Below are 26,149 nucleotides of genomic sequence, written 5' to 3' on the forward strand. Positions count from 1 at the left end.
TGGGAACCTAGCCTTAAAGTGACTAACATCCGGCGGACACTTCCGCGGGCTTTGTTTCAAACCAAGGGTGCATCTGAACTGAAATCGGGTGATACTGTAGTCTGCACTGGACTCTATTCTACTAAACCTTCATTTAAATACTTTACTATGAATGTAGGGTTATAGCAACGAGGACATTGTGAATTTAATTTAAGTGGTTCTTATTTGGCCATTTCCAGCCTGAGCATTGTACACAGTGTGAAAAAAAAGACGGTAAAGTGGAAAGTGACTTATCTGCATCCTCCAGTTCGTTTTACCATTTTATTCACAGCGTCGAGTCCTAGAAGAGACCTAGAAGGAGCCTGCTTTAGCTGCTGAATTAGAAGCTGTGAATAATTCTCAATGTCGTAAATTGGTTGCTATGCAGTTTAGTCAAAACCAGTACCTACCGTTCGTCTACACTGTTGTTAGCAACAAGTGTGGCATCGAAAATAACTAATGCTTTAAAGCTTTAAGCTGGGAAAATGCAAACCATAGACATTGGAAGTAAGACAGATGGAAAATTATGGCATCGCAAACCAGTTTCTTCCAATAACGGGTAAGTTTTAGGCTCCAATCTGCGGACACATTGAAAAAAGTTGAACCCTAATATTAGTATTTTTAAATTATTTTTTTTACTGAATTCTCCAAATTTCCCCCATAAATTCACCATTAGGGTTTTAATAGTTTTCAGAGTGGTTGGATGTAAAATGACTTTCTGGAAAAACTTGCCATGTCAGTGGTAACGTTAGTGACAGCAATCAGATGTCGCAATTACAACTTCACAATCATTGTGATGCTTCACTGATCTGTAATAGGGAGAATAGAGCCTCTGTCGTTTCAACTGTGGTCTCCTTACTGCAGAAACTGCACTATGAAACTTTTGGCTGATGGTAGGAAATCACTTTAACTCCCTCCCTCCATCCCCATTGATTTTAATACAGTGTTGTAAAAAAGAATTACACTAGAGGGAGTCACAGGAGCAAAACCCCCAAATCTTACCTACTGTTTCTTTAAAAGCTCCATTCCCCACAGAAAGATATTGCTTAAAGTGGTTACAAATGCACACTAACATGCCTAAGCCCTTTTACAAGGATGTTTTGGCCTTTTTTTATGTTAATAGCAGAGAGGTTACATGAATTCATGATTTTGTGAAGGTTGAGTTCACTACACGCCATTTAAAAACACATTGGAAAGCTTCACTAACCCGTATCATGCACTTCCACTGATACACAGTCCAAAAGACAAATGTTGGGAGCTTTAGCCCTCACTTGGTAATTAGGCAAGGTGACCTTAAAGCAACACCAAGTAGTTTTTACCTTGAAATTACAACTTCAAAGTCATTTTGATTTACTGGTAATAGAGAGAACAGAGCCTCTGCCATTGCTACTCTAGGCTCAGCACTGCAGAAAATGCACTGTGTAACCTTTGGAGGAGTTTAGGAAACCAACCTCCCACTCCCCATCACCCCTCAGGACAGTGATGTCAAAGTTAATTATACTCTTCAGCTGTTGGGGAAGCCCAGGGGCAAATACCGAATCTTACCTACTCTCTTCTGAGTTCACTCATAAGAACAGATTTCTACTAACCTTTGAGTAGAGTGGATTTCTGCTATCAGTGGATTTCTTAAGTGTGGAATACAGTGTACAAGCAGAGTTCACTCATTAGAAGAGATTTCTACAGATGTTAGAGTGTGTAGCTAGTAAAAAAGCTGTCGTGCACGTTGCATCATCTGATCATTTGTTACTGATACATATATTTGGAGCTGATGTATATATACGATAAATGTTATTTATTATTTTAGTTACATGGTTGTTATTTTGGTTATAATTTTTTTTTTCATTTTGTCTACGATGTTCATTGGCTTAGAGGCCAGAATGGCCAACGCAAAATTGTATTTGCCTTTCCCCTACATTAGTTACATGTACTTATTTCTTAAGTGTTCTCTCTGATGATGCTCAGATTAACCTTAACCACTTTTCTCTCTCTCTCTCCTAATACTAGAATCTTGGTGAATGTGATCCGCAGTGCCTCTGCTTACCAAAACAAGACAGTCCGTTTCCTCCAGGTGACGTTTGAAACTACTGGAGAATCTTTCCTTGCTGGTGATCACCATGGAAATATCTATGTATTTGATATTAGCAGAAACAGGTCTGTAAAATACCAAAATGCTAATCACTTCATGTCAGTAACCTTTGGCACCCATATAACACACACTGTTATTTCTCAGATTTAATCTGGTCCAGAAAACAGGGCAAGCCTGTACTGCTTTAGCTTTCAACCTGCGCAGAACAACTGAGTACCTGGTTGCCCTCTCTGATTATTCCATCAAATGCTTTGACAAAGGTATGTACCACTGAACAACATCTTCCAGGTTCACAAAGAGCAGTGCTAAAGGAAGAGTTTGGTGAAAAATCTGCAGCTTTCCCGTAAACCCAGATGTAGTTAATTACCTGAAATGCTTTAAATAAGGTTAAAGAAGCAGTTAGTTTTTCTTCGTCTCATTATCAGACAGCCAGTTATACTGACACGTAGTGGCCTCTATGTATCAGAGATATGTATATAAAATACAGAAAAGTGATTTTTGGAGAACTTTTGTACTTTTAAATGTTTACAATTTCTTTCTGTGCTTCAGACACCAAGCAGCTGGTGAGCTGGATGAGAGGCCACGAGGGAGCTGTGTCTTCTTTGTCTGTCCACAGCTCTGGACGCTATGCTATCAGCACCTCGTTCGACACTGCTCAACTGTGGGACCTGGACACTTTTCAGAGGAAGAGGAAACTGAATTTGCGCCAGTCAGTGGGAATACAAAAGGTCAGAACCTGCTCCTTCTGGAGATTCCGTTCTCTTGAAGCTTGACACTGCAGAGCGTTGAATTAAAACAGTCAGTCTTTTCCACTGCATTGTTCCTACTCTACTCTACTTGACTATGGTACCTGTGACCAGGTACTTTTTAAGTGCATGCCTGCCTGTGGTTTCTAGCGAATCAAGTAGGGACTAAACAGTGATGTGTAAACTTTGCAGAGTGCTGATTGGTCAGAGAGACTTGTCCAGCATAAACTAGCCTTTAACTAATCTGTAAAATATCCAAGCTAAAGTAAACATTATATTGGTTTTTATTCAACACACAATAGCTGTCTGTAAAATTCATTCATCAGGATTCATTTTAACTTTGGACATGGGGCAATGCAATTATTAACATTTTTTTTTTCTTTAGGTGTTCTTCCTCCCAATGAGTAACACCATTCTAAGCTGCTTCACTGATGACTCCATTTTTGCTTGGGAGAGTGATACACTGTTCAGCAAATATCAGCTTCCAGTCCCTCAGGATGGACCCAGAGTTCACTACAAGGCGTTTGCTGTCACACAGTAAGAGACATGTATAGCAATCCTGTATTAGCTTTCCTAGGTACTCCATCGCCTTGAAACTTCAAATGTTTAATTACACTCTGTCTTATATACATTTCTTGTAATAAGGACTTAGAAGTCCAGCCATTGCAATCCAATTGTGCTCCCAGGGTTTATATATTTTTATTTAGGGGAGACTTGCTAATTGAATGTATAAGGAGCAGCTGTTCATAAGCCTAATTTCACCATGTCTAATGTCATGTGTAAACGAGAAGATTATAAACATCCCCAGCATTAGGTTGTGAAACAGTGGAATCACATTCTCTGCAATGATGAAGGGATGAATTACCTGAAGTAGCTTTTATGATCCAGAATTACATTAGGTTTGTTCTATATTGATGTTTTTGCCCTGATTACAGTTTTTTAAAACTGGAAATCATTATTGCAAGATTGGCCGGCACGGTGGTGCAGCAGGAAGTGTCGCAGTCACACAGCTCCAGGGGCCTGGAGGTTGTGGGTTCGATTCCCGCTCCGGGTGACTGTCTGTGAGGAGTTTGTTGTGTTCTCCCTGTCCGCGTGGGTTTTCCCCACGTGTGTTCCCAACGTGTGTTTTTGGACCGTGGGTGGAAACCGGAGCACCCAGAGGAAACCCACGCGGACACGGGGAGAACACACCCGGAGTGGGACTTGAACCCATAACCTCCAGGTCCCTTGAGCTGTGTGACTGCGACACTAACTGCTGCACCACCGTGCCACCCACCATGTTTAATTATTACACACAAATATGGGTCATGCAGAGGGTCTCGGGTGAGGAGGTGGGGCTACACTTCAGTGCCTGCTATCTGCATAAGAAGCTGGGCAAAATCAGAATGAATCATTTTATCCAATGTTTTCACACTTAAGCCTCTTTCACACATGCACGGAAAGCCAGGAATTTTCCGGATGTTACCTGGATGAGCTGTATGTGTGAAAGCAAAAGTCCATAACATGTACCGGACATTACCCAGACTTTTTATTTCTTTAACTCTAGTAAAAAGTCTAGGTAATGTCAGTTCCAGAGAATAATGCTGTGTCTCAAAGGTGCTGCTACACATGCACCACCCAGAATCACACAAAAACATGCACAGAAATGTTGTATTTTCCAGTCTGAAAAGTTGAGTTTTCTGTGTTAATAGTTGCATCATAAATCAGGCACTTCCCGGCTCTGTTGTGATCTATTTGGTTTAAACAAATTAGAGCAGAGCAGCTCATCTTACATTTGACAGCTCATCTAGACATTATGATGATAGTGAGGACAGAAGCACAGCAAGTATTTACACCATTGTAATATTGTTGCAGTGAAATTGTGTGAAATTCATTATCATTACTAATTGGGCAATTTACTTCCCGAAAAAAAGGTGCTAAATATCACAAAGACATGCCAGGTGAGAAAAGGCTTTTAATGGTTACCAAGGATGTATCTTCTTTTAAAGAGATGGAAAGATACTGGCTGCAGGAGGACGCTCAAACTTGATCTACTTGTGGTGTTTGGACAGCCAACAACTCTTCAGAGTGTTACAAATGCCACCAAAAGTGCGGACCATCAGGCAACTTGATTTCCTGCCAGACAGCTTTGACGGAGGATCCAGTCAGGTACATAGAACATAAATAAAATATAACAAAAAACAAATTGTGGACAGGGTTCACTACATTCACAGCAGGGAGTAAACTCTGATGTTATGCAAAAGCATATAAACCCCATTTAAATCCTTAAGTGAAATAAAGAAACACTTCCAAAACATGTTGGAAAACATGTAGTGTTTGGGATGCTGCACTGTGTGCTCCATACATGGGTAATACTGATTTAGTTTTGCTGTTACAGATTACTTAAGGGAGACCGCTAACTGTATGAAAGTAAACACATACTGAATGTGCTACAAAACTTAACAGCTCGAATTACAAACAGGTTTCAAACAGTGGCTTAAAAACTTATAGACAAGTTAAACTTCAGCCATGTATACACTACAGTCCCTTTTCATACTTAAACATATTGTTCCACCTTAAAAGATGCAGACCTTCTTAATTAAAACAAACAGTAGTTCCACAGAATAGTCTGCTTTCCATTGAATATGTTTTATCCCAAATAAATGCTGATGTTTGGCTTCAGACAAGACTTTAGGCTTTAACTTTTACAGTTTATATTCTGAATGTTGGTCTTTTAGATCCTTGGTGTTTTGAGTCAGGATGGCATCATGCGCTTCATCAACATCCAAACATGCAAGCAGCTCTTTGACGTTGGCACCCATGACGACGCCATCACCTCTGCAGCTGTTTGTCCAAAAGGCCGCCACATTGTTGCTGTCATGGACAATGGATCATTGAGGATCTACGCTGTCCACTCTCTCACACGAGAGACCAACAAGGTAACTTGAAAAACTGAAAAAAAAAAAAAAAAAAACATTACAAAATGTTCAGCCAGGAATTTTGGTGTCTCAAGTTTAGTTGCAGTTGAGCTACAAGGTTAATATGGATAATAGGTGATTAAAGTTTATACCCCATTAATTAGCATAATGCAGACCTAAATCGCCAAATATTCACCCATCTTTTCCACAAGGGGCCGGTGTGACTGCACGCTTTCATTCCAATTAAGCAGGAGCACATCTGATTCTTGTTTAAACACCTCAAATGCTTTGAACTAGAGTCGATGGTTTTTGCCATAATTGCCATATTGCCATAAATCAGATATAGAGCTACAGATTCTAGAATCTTTGTATTTCCTTGGTTGGATTTGAGTTGGACCAACCTCAACTTGCTGCTGCTTGTTCTAAAGTGGAAAAGCAAGAGAGAGCAGGTTTAATTGAGGTATGGACACTGCAAGCACTAATGGATGATTTAGGAAAGAAGCTAAATTTAGCTTCAGGCTTTACCTTCTATTCGTCTCCTCTATTTGCTATTGATAAATTATTAAGTTCACTATCTTCTGTTAAAATCGCAAACTTGGCCAGCCAATGCAAACATTGCTAGAATGATTTGTCCATTTTCATAACAAACTAGCCACAGTTTTTTAATTGAACAGATTCCAACAATGTTCAGTTATACATTTTTTATTTATTTCAAACCTGAAAAAGAAGTCGCCATGATAGACGTTAAAATACCTGGATGTTGTATCAGTAGTTAGAAACGAGATTTTGGTTGGCCTCCCCGGTCATAGCTAGCTGTTTATAAATGAAATTGAGTGAAATTGGCAGTGATTTTGCTGAGAAATAAAAACAAGTAATGGAAGTCCTACAGATTAAGTAATTTATCTTTGGTTATTAATTTTGGCTGTTCCTCTAGCCTCCACAGCCCTTGGTGAAAGTGGTGACTTCAGACAAGCAAACTGACAGTACCTTTTTGAAGATGAAGGTTCACACCGGAGCAGTGCCATGTCTGGCAAAAACATCTGGTCGAAGAATTCACACCAGACTTCGACAACGCTCTGCTGTTTCCACAGTAGAGGAAAAAGAGGTATTGCTTTACTGTTTTAATTATTTAGATGCTACTAGGAGGGCATTTGCATCATATTAAACCTATTCATCACAAATGTTGCTATTAGAAGTTTTTTTTTTTTTTTTTAATGTATTGAAACACCACCAGCACGTCAGTGTTACTGCAGTGCTGAGAATGAGCCACCACCCAAATTTAGACTCTGTGGTGATCTTGACCATTTAGAGAACAGGGTGAAAGGGAGCAAGCAAAGTATGCAGAGCATGAGCTGGACTACAGTCTGTAATTGTAGAACTTTATAGGTGCTCCTCTATAGTCAGTGGAGCTAAGAGAATAGACTGTAGTGCAGAAACTCATGTTATGGTTGGTCAGTGTATGAACACAATTATTTTGGTTTTATTTTCACAGTAGTAGATATTTTTTGATCCATCCCAACACCCAGAGATTGCTCCTATCACATTTGTACCATATATTCATTGGTTTAATGTGTACTGTGCAATTGAGCAATTATTAAATGTGAGTTAATAAGACGTATATTTAAATTTTTCTAAGTGTTTAATTTTAATTATAAGTGTTTAATTTTTAATAAGTGTTCAGATAAAAAAAAGAATCCACAGTTTTATCCACAGATTGTAACTTTTAATATTTTCCCTTTGCTGTGCAGAATGACTCACCAGATGCACTTAGTAAGAAGCGCCTACGATCGTTACTGAAAACATTTGGAGAGTACCCAGAAAAATACAGGTATTTATTAATTAGCCTAATAAGCTGTTGCTAGTTTCTCTCATATTTTATAGATTGGTCACTTGTATGTTTGGTTGTTTAGGATGTTCATTTGGCGTTCTCTTCTGCGGCTACCTGAGAACCATACTGCTTTTAGCAGTCTTACCGATAAGGGTGTCCACTCAGCCTACCTCTGCCTACAGGAGCGCTACCCCATCAAGAGTCACAGACTGCAGAGAGGGCTACAGAGGTAGGATGTACAAATTAAGGCAGCAGCAAGGGCAGAGTGAGTGGGTGGCTAACAGTGATTAACATTTTCACAGATGTAAAGTTTACATTTGTAATGTAATATATTTGACAATAAGTTAAACAATTTAAAGTTACTTCGCTAACTGATACGAATGTGAGCCTTTTATTAACGTTATGACAAAATTTTATGGCAAAAATTATAACTAAAATGTAAATAAACATTCTTTTTATATGATTAACTTTATTCTAATTGTTGCGCTTCTTTTTTTCACCGCCCAGTGAGTATAATGAATATATTGAATGTAATAAAAAGCAGAATTGCAAAGCAAGCCATGAATATGCTTTTACAAGTGATGTTTGCTATGTGTATGCATTTTTTTTGTTTGTTTTTTTATAATAACATTGATTTAGCTCCTTTTTACATTATTATCCAATGATCAGGACCACCACAGATCTAGTGACACTAGACTTTTAGTGACACTGATGCGGTGGTGGTGTGTTAGTGTGTGTCGTCCTGCTATGATTGGATCAGACACAGAAGTGATGATGAAGCTTGTTAACCCTATGTTTATAGTCCACGTTTATAGTTCACCAACCAAAAATATACAACAACTGTTATGTTTGAACATAGAAATTAGTTTAGGAATTCTGTTGTTTCAAATAGCTTGAAGAGTTCATGTCACTGCTGTAAATGCGCAGATAAATCTTCAGAGGTGAGCAATGTTCTGGACATTTGGGCTAAGCCCCGGATGTGTAAGGTGTTTGGCTCTGCCCATAGTCAGCAGAACACAGTTTTGAAATATTAACTCCCATTTATAAGAAATGTGGCAAAAATGTTTCTGCAAGTAATCATGCCAGTACAACTCCAGCATGGCCTGCACAATCCTACCACCTGAAGTCAGTTACTTTGCACTCATAAACAATGTCATGTAAAATAGCATGATTATTAGTGTGTGTGCGTTTATATACCTAGTCTTACCTAGTGTAGTCTTGGCAATATATATATATATATATATATATGATCTAAAAACCTTTGAGATTATTGCTATAATTATGAAAAGAGTTAATATTTATTGAAATATTCAGGGAGTAATTTCACATAGGCAATAATTAGGATAGGGTATGATTTTCTATTGGGACTATATGTTGCAGGTTTACATAAACAATAAATCTTACATTAAATAAAAATTGGGTAGGCAAAGAAATACAGCTGCTGTCTTGTACTGACTGAAACCTATAAGTGACAGTACAGCTCATATCTGTGTGCATAGCAGTCAGTTATGTATCTTGAAGGGCTTCTGTTGAATTTGAGTCGAAACATGACTGGTTGATTCCTCTGATGGTTTGTGATTATGTTGGTCATTATTCAGAAATACAAGGCCTTTGGACCAACACTGTGCCTAATCACTTTGGAGTTTGCTTCCATTAGAAAACCGATCCTGTTTGAACAGTTATTCTTTGGCTGTTTTAAGAAATCACTTCTTGTTTCTTGCCAAGAGTAATGGAAAACGTTTTCGTTTTTTTTTTTTTTTGCCCCTCAGAAAACATTAGTTCTAGAATGCTCTGGGGCTTCCCAGTGAATATTGCCTGATTGTTAAATGGTTGGTGAATTAACATTTCTGCAATGTTAACTGTGGATTCCAGCTTTTAACGTGATAGAATTGCTTTGTCTAATGAAAGATGACAACTTAAGATGAATAGTATAATTTCTGTTATTAAAAGTGGCACTCTTGTTTTTTTTTATATTTTGGATTCTGTATTGTATGTTGTAAAGTGACATTTTTAACCTAATTTCACAGTGTAATCTTTAACTACATGAATGTCTCTGTAAGAAATAACTTCCTTCTCTTTGTACACTCCCAGGATTCTCTCTGCTCTAGCTCACTGGTCAGCCATCTTTGGTGAGACAGAGTATCTCCCCCTTGTAGCATTTCCATTTGTCAAGCTCTTTCAGAACAACCCCCTCGTCTGCTTTGAAGTAGTCGCCACTGTCATTGGTGAGTACAAGCTACAGATAACCTTGCTCTGTTTAGAGATTACCTAGTATAGACCTTTTTAAGTTTAGCCTTTTCACTTAAAAGGGAGCGTCTACAATTGTGAGTAAATGCAATTCTCTCTGATTCTTTACATTCAGAAGCTAAGCGTCTTTTAAGGTGGAACGGTGTGTTCCAAAACAATTGTTTGTATGTGGTGGAAGTTTAATTTGTCTGCAAGTTTTTATTCACTATTTGAATTATCACAGAGATTCATTTGTAACTCGAGTTGTTTAGTTTTATAGCAGATCCAGTAATGCAATTACCCTTCTCCCAAGTTTGGAGACATTTCTTAACTTCAGTGATCCAAAACAGCAAAAATAAGTCTAGATTACCCACTAATGGAGCAGTAATAAAGCAATAGGCTCAGTGAGGGGGAGAAATAGTATCAGTCAGTCTAGCCTATGGGACAGAGTACTTGAATGAGTTGGATCCTCATATATCATAGTTCTCATAAAGTCTTTATCAAAACTAGAGATACATTTTTTTTTTAGGAACCATTAAGTGTAAATCGGAAGAAGTCCCACCCCTGCATGTTCGGTCCTCCTTTCAAAGCCACTAAGTGATAAGTGACAGAGAGAGAGGTGTGCAACAAGTTGCCTTCAAACATTATCTACCTGCCTCATGTCTCTTTTGGATATCTACACCATTGTTAACTCTGGTTTGTCCTCTAGCTTCATCCAGCCACTTTGTCGGAAGCCTTTTCTACCTCCATCATCCTTTTCTTCTTGTTTAGTCGTAGTGTCTTCACCCCTATCCGTCTCTAGGCACGAGTCTTTAAACATGCGTGCATGAGGGCAGAGTGATGTAGTAGACAGGCTGGTCCTGTTGCCAATATAGGAAAGCAATCTTTTTATTCATGTCTCAGCATTTGTTTTACTGATTGCTATGGGGATGTAAAAAAAAAAAGTATTAAAAAAATATATAATCACAAATGTTTGACAAATCACCTGTTTTAACTGTAACTTTTTTTTCCAGTAAATTGGTGCCAGCATTGGTTTGAGTACTTCCCAAACCCTCCTCTCAATATTCTGAGCATGGTGGAAAATGTCTTGGCACATCATGATAAGGAGCTGCTACAACATTTTGTTGACTTTGGTGTCACTTCTCAGGTTTGTAAACTTCAAATCTATTTAAAAAGACTCACCACTTGTAGTGCCACTTGTAAAAAGCCACCACTTGAGATATTTTTGAGCCCTCCAATACACACACATGCACATCTGCAACTTTCAAACTCCAGTGGAATATATTTTATACATTGCAATTCATACAGAATTACAACTTCTTATTGAACAAAACAAAATGAAATGACAAATCAAATTAACAGTGGAATTATTACACATCACATGCATGATGCATTTCATACTTTCCCTACAATGGCTATGCACACACTTGGTGAACAAATGGACTACAGGAAGCAAAGTGGTTGTTCTAGTGTAATAGGTAATTTTCAATATAAACATGCAAACAACAAGAATATGTTTAAGGAAATAACTGGCTAGATACGTAAACTCTTATATTGTACTGAAGGCAAAGATATTTATAGTCCATCAAAATAAACCACTGGCATTGAGGACTTAAGCTTGGTTGTATTTTCCACACTCTTGTCTCCTCCAGCTTTATGCATGGCCCCTGCTGGAAACCCTGTTCTCTGAGGTGCTGACACGAGAGGAGTGGTTGAAGCTGTTTGATAATGTCTTCACAAATCACCCATCTTTCCTCTTGATGTCTGTGGTGGCCTACGTGACCTGCAGCAGGGCACCATTGCTCCACTGCACTCAAAAGGAGGACTTTGAGGTATGCCTTTGGCTTTACATTTTTATACTAAATCCTTCTATAAAACCTGGAATCCTATATTGGATTAACAGTTCCACTATTTTTCCTGAAGAGGATGATGATGTGTAAGCAATTACTATTTCTATTACTATTAGGGCTGTCGCGGTGAAAGAATTTCCCAACAATGTTCAAAACTGCGATACACGTTATTACCGCCCCAGATTACTTAATTCATCCTTGTTCTAGTGCTACACTCCTAATTGTCACATGGAACTGGCCTGAACTATTCCATTTGAAGCTGCTCCATGACTTGGTGCTAATGGAGGCAGTTGGGCATTGATAGCTGGAGTATAGGTGAGATCTCAAATTTTGGATTTCCCTGTTTCACAGCGACCTATCTGGTACAGATTTTGCATATTGCCTCGTCTGAATTGCCTGGCTCTCCCTTTTCATTTGGTTGAAAGTTGAAATCCTCCCGAACTGTCGAAGTTGCTTTGGTTTTATGACTTTGCTGCCATTGTGTCCATTTTTCTAAAACGAAGACTGACACTGATGCCAAAAGTTGGAAAAATGATACTCCTAACCTTTTTAAATTTTTTAAACAGATTTATTTAACATTTATTACACACACACACACTAAAGTGTAAAACAAGGAAGACCATGCAATGAAAGGGAAAGTATGTGACAGTTCTTGCCATTCGTTGTGGTTGGCTGGTCAATGGCGCGGTATTAGGTTGTTACGACAGCCCTAAATACTTTTTATTTTATTTTTTTCCCTTTTGGAATATGTTAATAAAATTATATTCTTATGCGTTAAGTTATGGTCCTAGGAAGCAGCTTGGATGGAAGGGAGCCATTGGTATATAATGGAAGAGTAAAGGTTTGGGGGTTAGATATTGTTTAAAGTAGGCTGCGTTGTTCTTTCCTACTTGTTTATCACCAGTATTTCATATCTTTCTGCAATAAGAAAGATTCAAAGGAAATTACAGCAACTAGCCAAGACTACAGTAGGTAAGACTGGGTATTTTTGCTCCTGGGCTCCTCCTACAGTTGACTGGTAATTTATTTTTACAGCACTGGCTCTCGACTCAACAGGGAGAGGGAGGAAAGGGCTGGATTCATCTTTATTTTCTGAAATTTAATTCCACAGCCGCTTATGAAAGTAGCCCAGGGAAGCACCTTCTTTTACAATAATTTTCCCATGCAGACCTCTGAATATATCTCAGTTTGGCAGAATATAAATTACATAATGACAGGCCAAAACAGCTGGTTCAAAATTGTTTGAAAAATGTTCAGTTAATGTTTTTCTCACCCTGTTATCTTTACCATTTATGTTGGTTCTGATTCTGCACAATAGTGGTGATGAGATGGGCTCAGTTAGTAACCGTAGATGTTAAGGGCAGCTGGTTGCTGATCGGATCATAAACGGCCACAGCAACCTTTGGGTGTAGCTGTAGGATTGGAACAATAGAAATTATGTGGCTGCTGGTAGGAAGAGAGTGGGGTGGGCCTTGTGTGAAGCTCTAATGGATTGGCATAGGCTATTTTACATCTTATCTTGTGTATGATTATTATTAACATTTATGTTGGTTCTGATTCTGCACAATACATTTATATATAAAACTAGAGAAGGTTTGTCCCATATCGGGATGGGTGGCATCCACATTTCCCATACTGTCTGAAAATACACTGCTTAGAAGCATAGCTGGCCAGCTAACAAGGAGTGGTTTGGCACACAACAGCAGATGATCTTCCAGGGAACTCCAGCTCAAATCAAACATCTTTAGAAGATAAAGCCTCATACCTGTGAACACAAAGTTGAGTGAAGGGTTTTCAGCTTCCTTTCTCTCTTTTTTCAAATCAAACTCACAGCTAAACTCTAGGGCTGGCCCCGAATATTCGGCTATTGAGTTATTTTTTCGTTGGGTATGTGTTTGGCTTATAATTTTGACATTCGGATATTCATATTTTTGTATAAATGTGGCGATAAAGGCAACCCTTCACTTCACATGTATTTTGCCTTGTCAACATAAAAGTCTTGATCGAAGCCTAAAACAGCCTAACACAATACAGCAAATATGTTATACGTTATTATCATCCAACCCTGGTCCCATAACAAAAAATTATTAGTGTCATAGCTCCAGTGCAATTAAATAAGGAAGGAACCTGACATAGCTTGTTTGACAAAAAATATTTTAAGGTATTTTTATTTTTATTTTAACCAATGTTTTAACACTGAGTCTTGAATATTGTAGTCTCTCGATACTCTGAGCTTTTCATAGACATCTTCAAATCTGTCCATTCTGCAGTACTTTTTTCATCATCGAAACAATCTGGACATAGATGCCATGCTGAAGGAAGCATATCGTTTGATGGAGACTACCCCAGCAGACCTGCACCCGAGCTCCATGCTGAGTGAATTTGAACCCCTGACGCACGGGCAGTACCCTGTCTTCAATAAGTACCCCACCTTTATAGTGGAGTACCAGAGCCAGGAGCGAGAACGTATTCGCCAGCAAGAAGTGGAATACCTCAGAGAGAGGTGGGAGCTGTTCTAGATAATGGAAATTTACATAGGATATTGTGCATTGAAACAGTATGCTTAATATGGCCAATGTTTCTTATAATGTGATTGTGAATATGACAATTAAAATATTATTTACATTTTTTAGGAGCTTTACTCTTTTAAAGTGATTTTATCTACAGAGCATTCCTTACTCTTTTGACAGCTAATTTTGCTTGTTTTATTGTATTTTGTTTGCATTCTTTCTTGGGGGAAAAAAGCTAAATTATTATTTCTTGAGTCAAATAAATACTTTGTTTGTAAAGCAAAGGGGGACAAAATGGCTGTTAATACTATGTGTATATGACTATACTGTGTTTGACATAAAGAAAATGTTTTAATCATGAAATTATGTGTCAAAGCTATAGGAGGCAAATAGGCAGGTGTGCAACAAATTATATATATTTTTATATATATATATATATATATATATATATATATATATATATATATATATATATATATATATATATATATATATATATATATATATATATATATATAGTTGATTGAGCAAACATGAACATTTGCTTACTGAGTTGTACTGGTATTTGGTATATAGGCAGGCCCTTCAGGACCTGCGTACGGAAGCTGTGAGGCAGCAAGCTGAGGATAAGGCCTGGTACACACAGCAGGAACTACTGCAGCAAGCTGAGGAACAGCGCCGGAGACTCTTACAGCAAGAGGAGAACAAACTCACTGAGCAAAGAGCCAGGTTTGTTATTCTTTTAACAAATGCAGACTTACTGGAGTATGTAATTAAACAGTAAAAGGTGAGCACAACTCAGTCACAACACATTGCAAAATTGACCTGCCAATTTATCTGCACAAGACGAAAAACAGTGTCTCAGAAGAAATGAAATGTTGAAATGTTGATGTTACCAATAAATACAAGTGTTTACATTACAGCTGGTAAAACAATATGGGTTTATTATGCTTTACGTTAACAATTGAGCTGTTTTGTAATTAAGGAATAATTAGGCAAAAACTTCTAAAAAAAAAAAAAAAAAAAAAAAAAAAAAAAAAACTGTGTAAACTATAAGTAAAAATAATATTTTAACTGTTCCTTTCTTTAAATGATTGTAAAAAAAAAAAAAACAAAAAAAAAAACAGCACAAGAAATAAGAATAAACATTTTAAAACACGAAGGAGCTTTTCATGCCAGTGATCTTGCTGACATCGCGTTACCTTTTGGTTATTGAAAATTTCATGAACTGGCACATTGGCGCAGCAGGTAGTGTCGCTGTCACACAGCTCCAAGAACCTGGGGTTGTGGGTTCGAGCCCCGCTCTGGGTGACTGTCTCTGAGGAGTTTAGTGTGTTCTCCCCGTGTCCGCGTGGGTTTCCTCCCATGGTCCAAAAACACATGAAAGACTGGCACCCCTACCAGGGTGTGTTCCCACCTTGTGTCCAGTGATTCCGGGTAGGCTCTGGACGCACTGCGACCCTGAACTGGATAAGTGGTTACAGACAGTGAATGAATGGAAAAAAATCATGAATTTTATGATAAGGGCTTCCTGTTAAATTGGGTTTTATCAGATTCCTTTTAAACATTCAAACAAGCAGCTCTTTATGTCATGTGCCATCCAAAAATAGCACTTCTGTATTTTGTTTTCCTTCTGTTCATATACTCACATCTGAATGTTTTGTGCTTTGCTCAGGTTGGCTGCTATGAAACGTGAGCTGAAAGTAAAAGAGCTCACACTGCTTGATGCTGCCAGGAGACGCTTCCTCAAACACCAACAAAACCAGCGCAGGATAGAGATAAACAGACTGGATGATGAGATCCAGAGAAAGGTTCCCTCATGTCTGCATTACATTTTCTTTCTTTGTTCTTTCATAAGGTTACTGTATTCTTATAGAAACCTTTCATATCACCTAGCATAAACATGCAGAAACATCTATAAAGGCCAACAGTTGTCAAATTTCAAACAGTTTTTGATGTGAAACTGATTTAAAAAGTATATTTATATTTATGTTTTATATGTTTGTCATGGGGCGGCACGGTGGCGCAGCAGGTAGTGTCGCAGTCACACAGCTCCAGGGACCTGGAGGTTGTGGGTTCAATTCCCGCTCCAGGTGTGTGAGGATTTGGTGTGTTCTCCCCGTGTCCGCGTGGGTTTCCTCCGGGTGCTCTGGTTTCCTCCCACAGTCCAAAAAGACACGTTGGTAGGTGAATTGGCAACTCAAAAGTGTCCGTAGGGGTGTGTGTGTGTGAGTGAACTTGTGTGTGTGTTGCCCTGTGAAGGACTGGTGCCCCCTCCAGGGTGTATTCCTGCCTTGCGCCCAATGATTCCAGGTAGGCTCTGAACCCACCAGGACCCTGAACTGGACAAGCGGTTACAGATAATGAATGAAGGAATGTTTGTCATGAAAGTCTTGTGTAGGTTTCGTGAAGCCAGACAGGAACAAAGTGTTATTTTTATTTGTCCTTTATCATCAGTATATATTTTTTTATGAACAGTTGTATTCTATGAATATTAAGAACGGCCTCAGTTACTAAATATGGATGTTTTTAGATGGCACTGCGAGCTCAGGAGACTTCGACAGCTGTGCAGGATCTGGAAGTGAGACAAATGGAGCTGGATGCTCAAAGAAGATTGTTGGAGCAGGTCAGTGCCAATCATAGCCAGTTCGGGTTGATAACACAGACAGGTTTCAGCGCAAAACAAATATACAAACACATAATGTAACTTGAATATATTTTGCAATAAATAAATCAACCAACCAATAATTAATCAATACTAAAACAGTGAGAAATTGGAATGGGATTGCAGTAATAATTTCTTGCCTGGTAATTGTATAATTAAAATAAAATATGTTCTTGCATGCAGTATCTATGAAACATGACATGTAGGGGGAGAATGGATTAGTAGTCATATTTGAATACAATTTTTGCATTTTTTTTTTTCATATGATGAGTTAGTTCAGTCAAAAAAAAACTAACAAAAGAGGAGTTTCTCCTACAAATGTGTTTGTAACCGCTGCATTTCTCCTTCATCCACCAGATGTTTGGGAGACCTTGTCTTGTTTCAATATTGTAATAGACATGTTTTTTTTTAATCTATAGAGAACAAGATAAAATATGGTACTTTTCTCCAAATGTAATTTAATTCTGCAAATTTGGTTTGTTTTCTTTTGTTTGTTTTGTTTTTTTTATATTTGTCCGTAGTTTGTTATATTGCAATATGTTTTATCTACATCCTGTGTAAATGATTTTAGTTTTAGTGACTGAAATAGCTCTTTGCATTTGTTTCCAGCAACTGGCAAAAGAACAAGAGCGTGTGAGTCAGGAGGTACGAGCCGAAGTGGATGCCCGACAAAGAAGGGCAGAAGCAGAAGACTCTGCCGTTCAAAACCTTGTTCATGCAGACAGTAATATCAGTCAGCAAAACAAACGGGTATGTGTCCTCAGCAACAAGTATACCTCTTCTGAAAGTTTGATATTTCTCACCAGCACAGAAAGGAGCATATCAATGAATTAATTATTAATTAAAAGATTTGGATTGTACTGTATAGTTTCTCTCCACTTCCATGGTGAAGCATAAACCCAAGGTGCTTGAACTCACAATATCCGTCAGTAAGGCAATGCTTAACTGCTGGATAAACTTCAGTTTATATTAAATTATATGAACTGATGTCAGGTTTTATAAGGAACATAATACACCCCTTTTTTCCCCATGGAGGGGGTGACAGTACCAAGATATAAGAGCATACAAAATGTAAAATATAGATGCAAGATGAAATAAGGATAAAAGGAAAACTATAGGTTAAATGACAAAGAACAGTGCAATGATAAACTGTGCAGGAAGGTGAAACAAAAAGAAGATATTGAAATACAGTGTCAGTATGTGCAGTATAAACACTGAGGGGGAAAAAATGTTAACAATGTGGAGTGTAAACTTGGTAATATAGCAATTAGATTATATCCATATGACCCTATATGTAGATCTTATACATAAGGATATAGGGTGGTTTTAAAAGTCTGCAGGGAAAAATGCAGTTGCTGTATTACCTTGTCTAAACAGTGCTGTTTTTTAGCCATTTATGCTTTATTCTCTTTCATCTCCGTTTTGGTTTTCACTATATGTAATCAATGCACTTATTTCTCCATGCTCGGGTATGTTTGGATCAGTCTAATCTCATCATTGTGCTTTTACATAAACACTCATCCAGCGCTGTGATTGGAGAGGCGGAACCATACCGATGTGCCTACCATCTATGTTAGATGCAGCACAAAGTCAGAAAATCTCATTTTTTTAATTTTTAGGCAGATCACAAGAAAACTGACTGCATTGTTTTATTTCACAGTTGGTATGAGCTTCAGACGCCCAAGTTAATGTATAAAAGCTACCTCTGGGATATGAAAAATTTGCATGGACAGGATTTCTAAAGTGGAGGGGATATCTCTATTTATTTGTCATGGTAACTATGGTATATGGTATAAACTATGTTTATGCATTAATGTTCATTAATATACTTGCATAATCACACACACCCTGCAATTGGTTGTACAACTTAGGTTTATTTGAAACCCCCCAGCCAGAACATCCTAACTACTAAAGACGCCCATGTTGAAAATAAATTTAAAAAACCTAATCTATCATCAGAATATTTGCTTTAATGTCCTAAAATAGAGATTTTTCCAAAACCATTGTCTGGATTGTTACCAGAGGACAGTGCATTATACTTAGTTTTGGATGCAGCCACTGTGAGACTCCTTTATTGCAGGTGATTGAAGAGTCTCTGGCAGAGGCTGAGCAGTTGCAGATGGATGCTAATTGGCAGACAGAAGTGATTAAACGCCTGGAGAATGCAGATGAGGAGCAGGAGAGGAGGAGACAGCAGCTAGCTGAGCTTAGCAGAGAAACACAAGCCAAGGAGGAGGAGCTTGTTCAGCTGATGATGGATTTACAAGACAAGCAGGTACAAGGCTTATTTTTTGCTTTCCTTTTTATGAATGAATGTTTATCACAGTCTTTGATTTTATCCGAGAATTAGCCACATTCAATGTCCAATGCTGCTGTGTTGACAGTGGGATGATGTGGTGACTAAGCGTGGACAGCGAGAGGAGGAAAAACAAGCACCTACTGCTGTAATTCAGCAGAGATCACACCACTTTAAGAAAGCAGACAACACCGCTCAAACCCAGGAGGAACTGAGGAGCCCAGATGAGTCCAGCAGTGAGTTCTGATTAAAAACTGCTCCTACATTACTCAGTAGTGAATTTCTCTAGAAACCCTTTAAAGCAACACTAGGTATGATTTGATATTTTTACTCCTGGGCCCTAGAGTTCATTCAGATTACAGATTCATTATCTGTAGCCCTTATCCAGTTCAGGGTTGCGGTGGGTCCAGAGCCTACCTGGAATCACTGGGCGCAAGGCGGGCACTGTCCTGAAATCTCTGTACCTGCCCTCCCCCAAAAGTTACATAATGCAGTTTCTGCCGTGCTAAGCCCAGAGTAGCAACTGCAGGAGCTCTGTTCTTTCTATTACAGATCAGTGAAGCATCACAATGCTTTTGAAGCTGTAAGTTTAGGGTAAAAATACAACCCCCAATTCCAATGAAGTTGGGACGTTGTGTAAAACATAAATAAAAGCAGAATACAATGATTTGCAAATCTTTTTCAACCTATAATGAGTTGAATACACTACACTACAAAGACAAAATATTTAATGTTCAAATGGATAAACCTAATAGGTTTTTTTTTTTGTTTTTTGTTTTTTTTGCAAATATTCACTCATTTTGAATTTGAGGCCTGCAACACGTTCCAAAAAAGTTGGGACAAGGGAATATTTAGTACTGTGTTACATCACCTTTCCTTTTAACAACTCTCAATAAGCATTTGGGAACTGAGGACATTAATTGTTGAAGCTTTGTAAGTGGAATTCTTTCCCATTCTTTCTTGTAGTACACCTTCAGTTGCTCAATAGTCCGGGGTCTCCATTGTCGTATTTTGCACTTCATAATTCGCCACACATTTTCAATGGGAGACAGGTCTGGAATGCAGGCAGGCCAGTCTATTACACACACTCTTTTACCATGAAGCCATGTTGTTGTAACACATGTAGAATGTGGCTTGACATAAGCAGGGAAAAAATGTTGCATGGATGGCAGCATATGTTGCTCCAAAAACTGTATGTACCTTTCAGCATTAATGGTGCCTTCACAGATGTGCAAGTTACCCATACCGTGGGCACTAACACATCCCCATACCATCAGAGATGCTGTCTCTAGAACTTTTCGCTGATAACAATCTGGACAGTATTTTTCCTCTTTGGCCCAGAGGACATGATTTCCAAAAACAACCTAAAATATGGACTCGTCAGACCACACGGCATTTTTCCACTTTGCGTCGGTCATCCCAGATGACCTCGGGCCCAGAGAAGCCGGCGCTGTTTCTGGGTGTTGTTGATATATGACTTTCGCTTTGCATGGTAGAGTTTTAACTTGCACTTGTAGATGGAGCGACGAACTGTTCACTGACGATGGTTTTCTGAAGTGTGCCCATGTGGTAATATCTGTTACAGAAAGATGTTGGTTTTTAATGCAATGCCACATGAGGGATTGAAGATCATGGGTATTCAGTGTTGGTTTTCGGCCTTGCCACTTACTTGCAGAGATTTCTCCAGATGCTCTGAATATTTTTGATGATATTGTGGACTGTAGATGATGAAATCCCTAAATTCCTTGCAATTATACATTGAGAAATGTTGTTATTAAACTGTTGGACGATTTGCTCACGTGGTTGTTCACAAAGTGAACCTCCTTGCTTGTGAAAGACTGAGCCCTTTGGGGATGCTCCCTTTATACCCAATCATGACACTCACCCGTTTCCAATTAACCTGTTCACCTGTGGAATGTTCCAAACAGGTGTTTTTTGAGCATCCCTCAACTTTCCGAGTCTTTTGTTGCCCTTGTCCCAACCCTTTTGGAACGTATTGCAGGCCTCATATTCAAAATGAGTGAATATTTGGAAAAAAAAACAATAAAGTTTATTCATTTGAACATTAAATATATTGTCTTTGTAGTGTATTCAATTGAATATTTGTTGAAAATTATTTGCAAATCATCGTATTCTGTTTTTACTTATGTTTTACACAATGTCCCAACTTCATTGGAATTGGGGTTGGTATTAGTTTTGTACATGCAACCTCCCAAAATACTTCATACAAACATATAGGTGTTGTCCATTTGACGACCCCAATCCCAAAAAGTTGGGATATTTTGTAAAAATAAGTAAAAACAAAAATATTTTTTTTTCAGTTTTTTACTATATATATATATATATATATATATATATATATATATATATATATATATATATATATATATATATATATATATATATATATATATTAGTAATGCCTGCCACTCACTCTAAACATTAAACAGTAAGTAAAAAAGTAGATTATATGCTCTGGCATGAGACTTTTTTAAAGAAATTGTAGATGTAATAGAATAGTGTTTATTGTTTAAAAATGATTTACTTTCATGAAATAGTCTTGCTTGCCTGTAGCAGGAATGCAGTGTTATTCATTTTTTTACATTGTAATCCAAATTCTGGATCTCGTGACTTTCAGTTTTAAATCATTCCTAATATAGCAGGATTTCAAAATGATTCTCGCCTAGGCCTTTCACTATAGCCATATTTCTGATTGATATATTACCTCAGAAATAATTGTGATAAACAATATTATTGTCATTTAAAGACCATCTTATTCCACTGATATAATTATATATATATATATATATATATATTTATAATAAAAGAATTAGGGCGGCACGGTGGCGCAGCAGGTAGTGTCGCAGTCACACAGCTCCAGGGAATCCCGCTCCGGGTGACTGTCTGTGAGGAGTTGGTGTGTTCTCCCTGTGTCTGTGTGGGTTTCCTCCGGGTGTTCCGATTTCCTCCCACAGGAATTGGTGGATTGGTGACTCAAAAGTGTCCGTAGGGTGTGTGTGTGTGTGTGTGTGTTGCCCTGTGAAGGACTGGCGCCCCCTTCAGGTAGGCTCCCTACCTTGCACCCAATGATTCCAGGTAGGCTCTGGACCCACCGCGACCCTGAACTGGATAAACACTTACAGACAATGAATGAATGAATGAATGAATAAAATAATTGAGGAAATGTCCATATATTGTACAAGTCAATAATTCCATTATGTGACCGGCCTATACACATTGTTCAGTGCCCTAAAGGCCTTTGTATTTGCTGAATAATGGAGGATCTGCTAGATTTACAGCAAATATTTTCTGTAGATCAGCAAATGGAGGAGATCTATGCTTCCTGTTCCACAAAAGGATTTAAGCACATGAACAGGACACAGACCACCACCAATATCTGTCTGAACAACCTTTCTTCTTCAGATGACTCTACATGCTGTGAGTAGACGGTTTAAATGCATGTTTTGAAAGCCTCCATAAAACCGAATGGGGTTTTTCAACTCAATTAGCACCTTTTGTACATGACAGCAAACATTTTATGCTTCTGCAATATAACCTAGCATTTGGAATGTGAATATGAAATGTTTCGTTCCAAAATGCTGTACAGTTGTAACAGTTTTAAACTTTGAAAATTAACCAAGTTTGGAAACCTCATCAGTTTTTTTTTTTTGTTTTGTTTTGTCTTTGTTTGTTTTTTTTACACTGAGGTTTTAAAAATCATGTGCCAAGGTTATGGCACGTTAGACTGAGCAAATGACTTGAATCAAATTGGATTCAATTATCACACACCAATTAAATAAAAAAAATTTTTTGTGTTTTTTTTAATAAAATGTATTGACAAAAAATATTGAACGTGCTTACTGAAACTGATTTATATCTTCATACAAAATATTTTGTTGGTCAAGAAACTTCCTGTATGGAGAAACTAGTCGCATGCATTGTTTAGGTGTGATTTTGGCCCATTCTTCCACACAATCACTCTTCAAATCCTGAAGGTTCCGTGGGCTCATTCTATGAACTGAGCTTTAGTTCCTTCTATTGATTTTCAGTTGTATTCAGGTTAGTTTATTGGCTGGACTATTCTAGCATCTTAATTAGATGAGCCATTCTAGCTTATTTTCTTTCTCTGAAACCAATTGAGAGTTTCCTTTGGGATCATTGTCTTGTCCACCCTCGTTTCATCTGCATCATCCTGTTAGACATTTGTTTGTTCATCCTTACTTAATTTATGGAAATCTACAATTTGATTTCTTTGCATATGTGGATTGAATGAGTTGTTACAGACATCTGGTGAGAATTTAATGTCAATAGTGCCTTCAGAAATATTTTTACTTAGAAAATTAGTGACATGTTTAATACTTTGCTTTTTTTTAGTTCTAAAAGTAGACTGTGCTTCTGTTACTCCCAAACGCAAACCCCCCAAAGTGTGCCGCAAACGTTAAGCTACTGTTTCAGACTTTACATCTACAAGGTGGACAGAGAGTGGACAGCACTGCTGTCTCTGATTCACTTGTACCAGGGAAAGACACAATAACACCACCACCACCATGTCAGTTTCACCGCGACACTACTTATTATGATCAAATAACACTTGCTCTGTAGGGGTCCTGACCATTGAAGAACCAGGTAAAAGGAAGCTAACGTAGTAGGCAGAGAAACAGATGGAATATATTCTGAAATTGTAGAAAAACATTTTTGCCTGTTTATTCCACAGAGCTGATAATGGTCAATTAATAGAAACAAGGAGATGGATTTAATGTTATGGTTGATCTGTGTGTGTTGTATTGATTGCTCTGCAGTTTCTCTGGATCGGGGTCGAGGTAGACTGGACCTTGAAGAGAGGGAACTGCTGCAGGAGGTCAGAGATCTCCGGCAGAAACTGGCCGCCAGAGCAAGAACAGCAGATTGGACGTAGTAATCGGTCATCTCTCAACACTCCCAAGGACCACACCAACGCTGTTCTGTGACAAATTGAAACGACTTTGAGTTAAACAAATGAACAGTCCAATCTTATCAATGGATTAATATTTTGGGAGTTCACTGTGGAATACATACATGCTGCACATTGTCAGAGTAAAAGGCCTTCAAATAATTATTTTTAATTAGTCATTATGTACCAAACCTGTATGTTTTATTTTGTAACTTTTTTTATATATATATGTGTGTGTGTGTTCACTGGACCATGTTGGACCACTTAGCCTTATTTTTCTGGGCATTTTATTAAACCATCTCTTTAAGCTAATTCATATTCATCCCATTATTATAAAATATTAATTTTAGAGTTTTCTATATTCATGCTTTATTTTTTGGACAATATATCATTTTCATAATTTGATATGGTGGATTTAAAAACATTTGAAGCACTTTTTATCTTTGGGTTGTGTTGAAAAGGCATAACATGCCTAATCAACCAATATCAGTACCAGACCATGCTAATGTCCTTGTGGCTGCCATCAAATCCTTACAGAAGTGTTTTAGCTTTTACTCCAGCAAGAGAGGGGGCAAACTCCATATTAATACCCTATAATTCAGAAGAAATGTTGGATGACCATGTGATCATAATTTTCTTTTTTTTAATTTGTGGAAAGTAAAAAATTGGAAGTAATTACATGGCCCCTCTAGGGTGTGTTCCTACCTTGCACCCAGTGATTCCGGGTAGGCTCCGGACCCACCGCCACCCTGAACTGGGCAAGCAGTTACTGACAATGAAGGAATGAATGAATGAAGTAGTTCCATGATTTTTATTTCACTAGGTAATAATAAAGTAACATTTGGGATTTATAAATGGAGAATATTTCAAACCGGAGAATATTCCCATCAATTCAGAGTTCTTGGAGGTCATGCTGATTGAATCTGGCTGTGGTGAGAGGATCAGAAAATATGGTGTTTACACATTTTTTATAAGAATGGGAGTCCTATTAGAGCAGAAGATACCACAACAATGAAAGTATACAGCTGAGAAGTGGAGTATACCATAGTGTGTGTTAGATGTTAGCACAGAAATGAATGTCTGCTTTTTTAAATATCCATTGAAAACCTTCATTATAGCTAACCACAGATACAGCAGTTTTCCAGTTTGTAGATCTGACTGAAAGCCAGACAAGAACTTCCACAGCAAGTGACATATCTAAGAATGCAGAAAATCTATTTTTCTCACAAAACTGCTCCAACTATCGGAAATCTATACAGTGGTGGAATTCACTGACAGTCCCTTAAGTCTGAAAATTTAAACAATGAGGGATTGCTTGGATGTATCTAACTAAATACATCTTGATTTTCATCCTGAAAAATTTCTGTTGGGCTTTCAGCAGGACTTGGCACCTGCCAAATGTACCGATACCTGGTTTAATAACCACAGTATCTCTGTGGTCAATGATTTCCCTCTGCCCTGTGCAGTGTATGTGCATTATTTTTACAGATAAATATTTGCTCTTGTTATATTCCACGTTTTTCCACTTCATATTGCGATCTGTATTATATGCCCCTCCATTTGATTACTACAGCACCATTGAGTGTATCCCCTAACTGTGATTCGTTTAAACCATGCAATTAATACCATGCAAAATTAATATTAACAATGAACTGATTTTCTGTTAAATTACTTCTTTCTATGTTATAATATCCCACAGATCACTACTTATATTTATTACATTCTCTTTTTTTGTTTTGTCAGAATGTGCATTACTACATTATTTATTCATTTTATTATTTTATTTTTGGCTGTTTTTATATGTTCTTGAATGTGCATTTAGTTTGTTTTGATATGACTGCTATTATGTGACCTCAAATAAATATTTTTAAAACAATGTTTAAACAGCCAGTTCATATTAATTTAGCTTTTATATTATTTTTTTAACTACCTATTATTTTAGAAAAATAATGGGGCAGCTTTATTATTTAGTTAGTATAGGTTTAAATTTGTACTCAAATATAAACTCTTCAGCCTTAATTTTAATAACATGTACCATACATTTTAGTCTTATTTTTATTGATAGTGAAAAGTAAATGATGGATAGAATTTGACTGT

The 26,149-nt window shown here is 37.7% G+C and overlaps 1 protein-coding gene across 1 annotated transcript; it reads left to right on the plus strand.

The window, feature by feature from the left end:
• Window positions 1-59: 59 nt before the first annotated feature.
• tbc1d31 (TBC1 domain family, member 31) lies at window positions 60-25,776 on the plus strand. Its single transcript, XM_066683984.1, has 22 exons — window positions 60-577; window positions 2,023-2,169; window positions 2,249-2,364; window positions 2,654-2,832; window positions 3,236-3,387; window positions 4,839-4,998; window positions 5,568-5,768; window positions 6,682-6,852; window positions 7,496-7,575; window positions 7,658-7,804; window positions 9,667-9,800; window positions 10,815-10,948; window positions 11,454-11,633; window positions 13,922-14,154; window positions 14,738-14,890; window positions 15,837-15,972; window positions 16,695-16,787; window positions 17,436-17,576; window positions 18,907-19,101; window positions 19,211-19,358; window positions 22,438-22,560; window positions 23,922-25,776. The coding sequence occupies exons 1-22, from the start codon at window positions 504-506 to the stop codon at window positions 24,035-24,037; spliced, it is 3,213 nt and encodes a 1,070-aa protein (XP_066540081.1). The 5' UTR covers window positions 60-503; the 3' UTR covers window positions 24,038-25,776.
• The last annotated feature ends 373 nt before the right edge of the window (window positions 25,777-26,149 follow it).

This window comes from Hoplias malabaricus, chromosome 10 (assembly GCF_029633855.1).
Source record: "Hoplias malabaricus isolate fHopMal1 chromosome 10, fHopMal1.hap1, whole genome shotgun sequence".
NCBI classification, from domain to species: Eukaryota; Metazoa; Chordata; class Actinopteri; order Characiformes; family Erythrinidae; genus Hoplias; species Hoplias malabaricus.

Excerpts from the sequence above, each read along its gene's own strand:
- tbc1d31 (XM_066683984.1), top strand. The coding sequence starts at position 504 with ATGCAAACCATAGACATTGGAAGTAAGACAGATGGAAAATTATGGCAT. Across the intron at positions 3,388-4,838 it reads AAGGCGTTTGCTGTCACACA|AGATGGAAAGATACTGGCTG; the intron begins GTAAGAGACATG and ends CTTCTTTTAAAG. Across the intron at positions 7,805-9,666 it reads CTGCAGAGAGGGCTACAGAG|GATTCTCTCTGCTCTAGCTC; the intron begins GTAGGATGTACA and ends GTACACTCCCAG.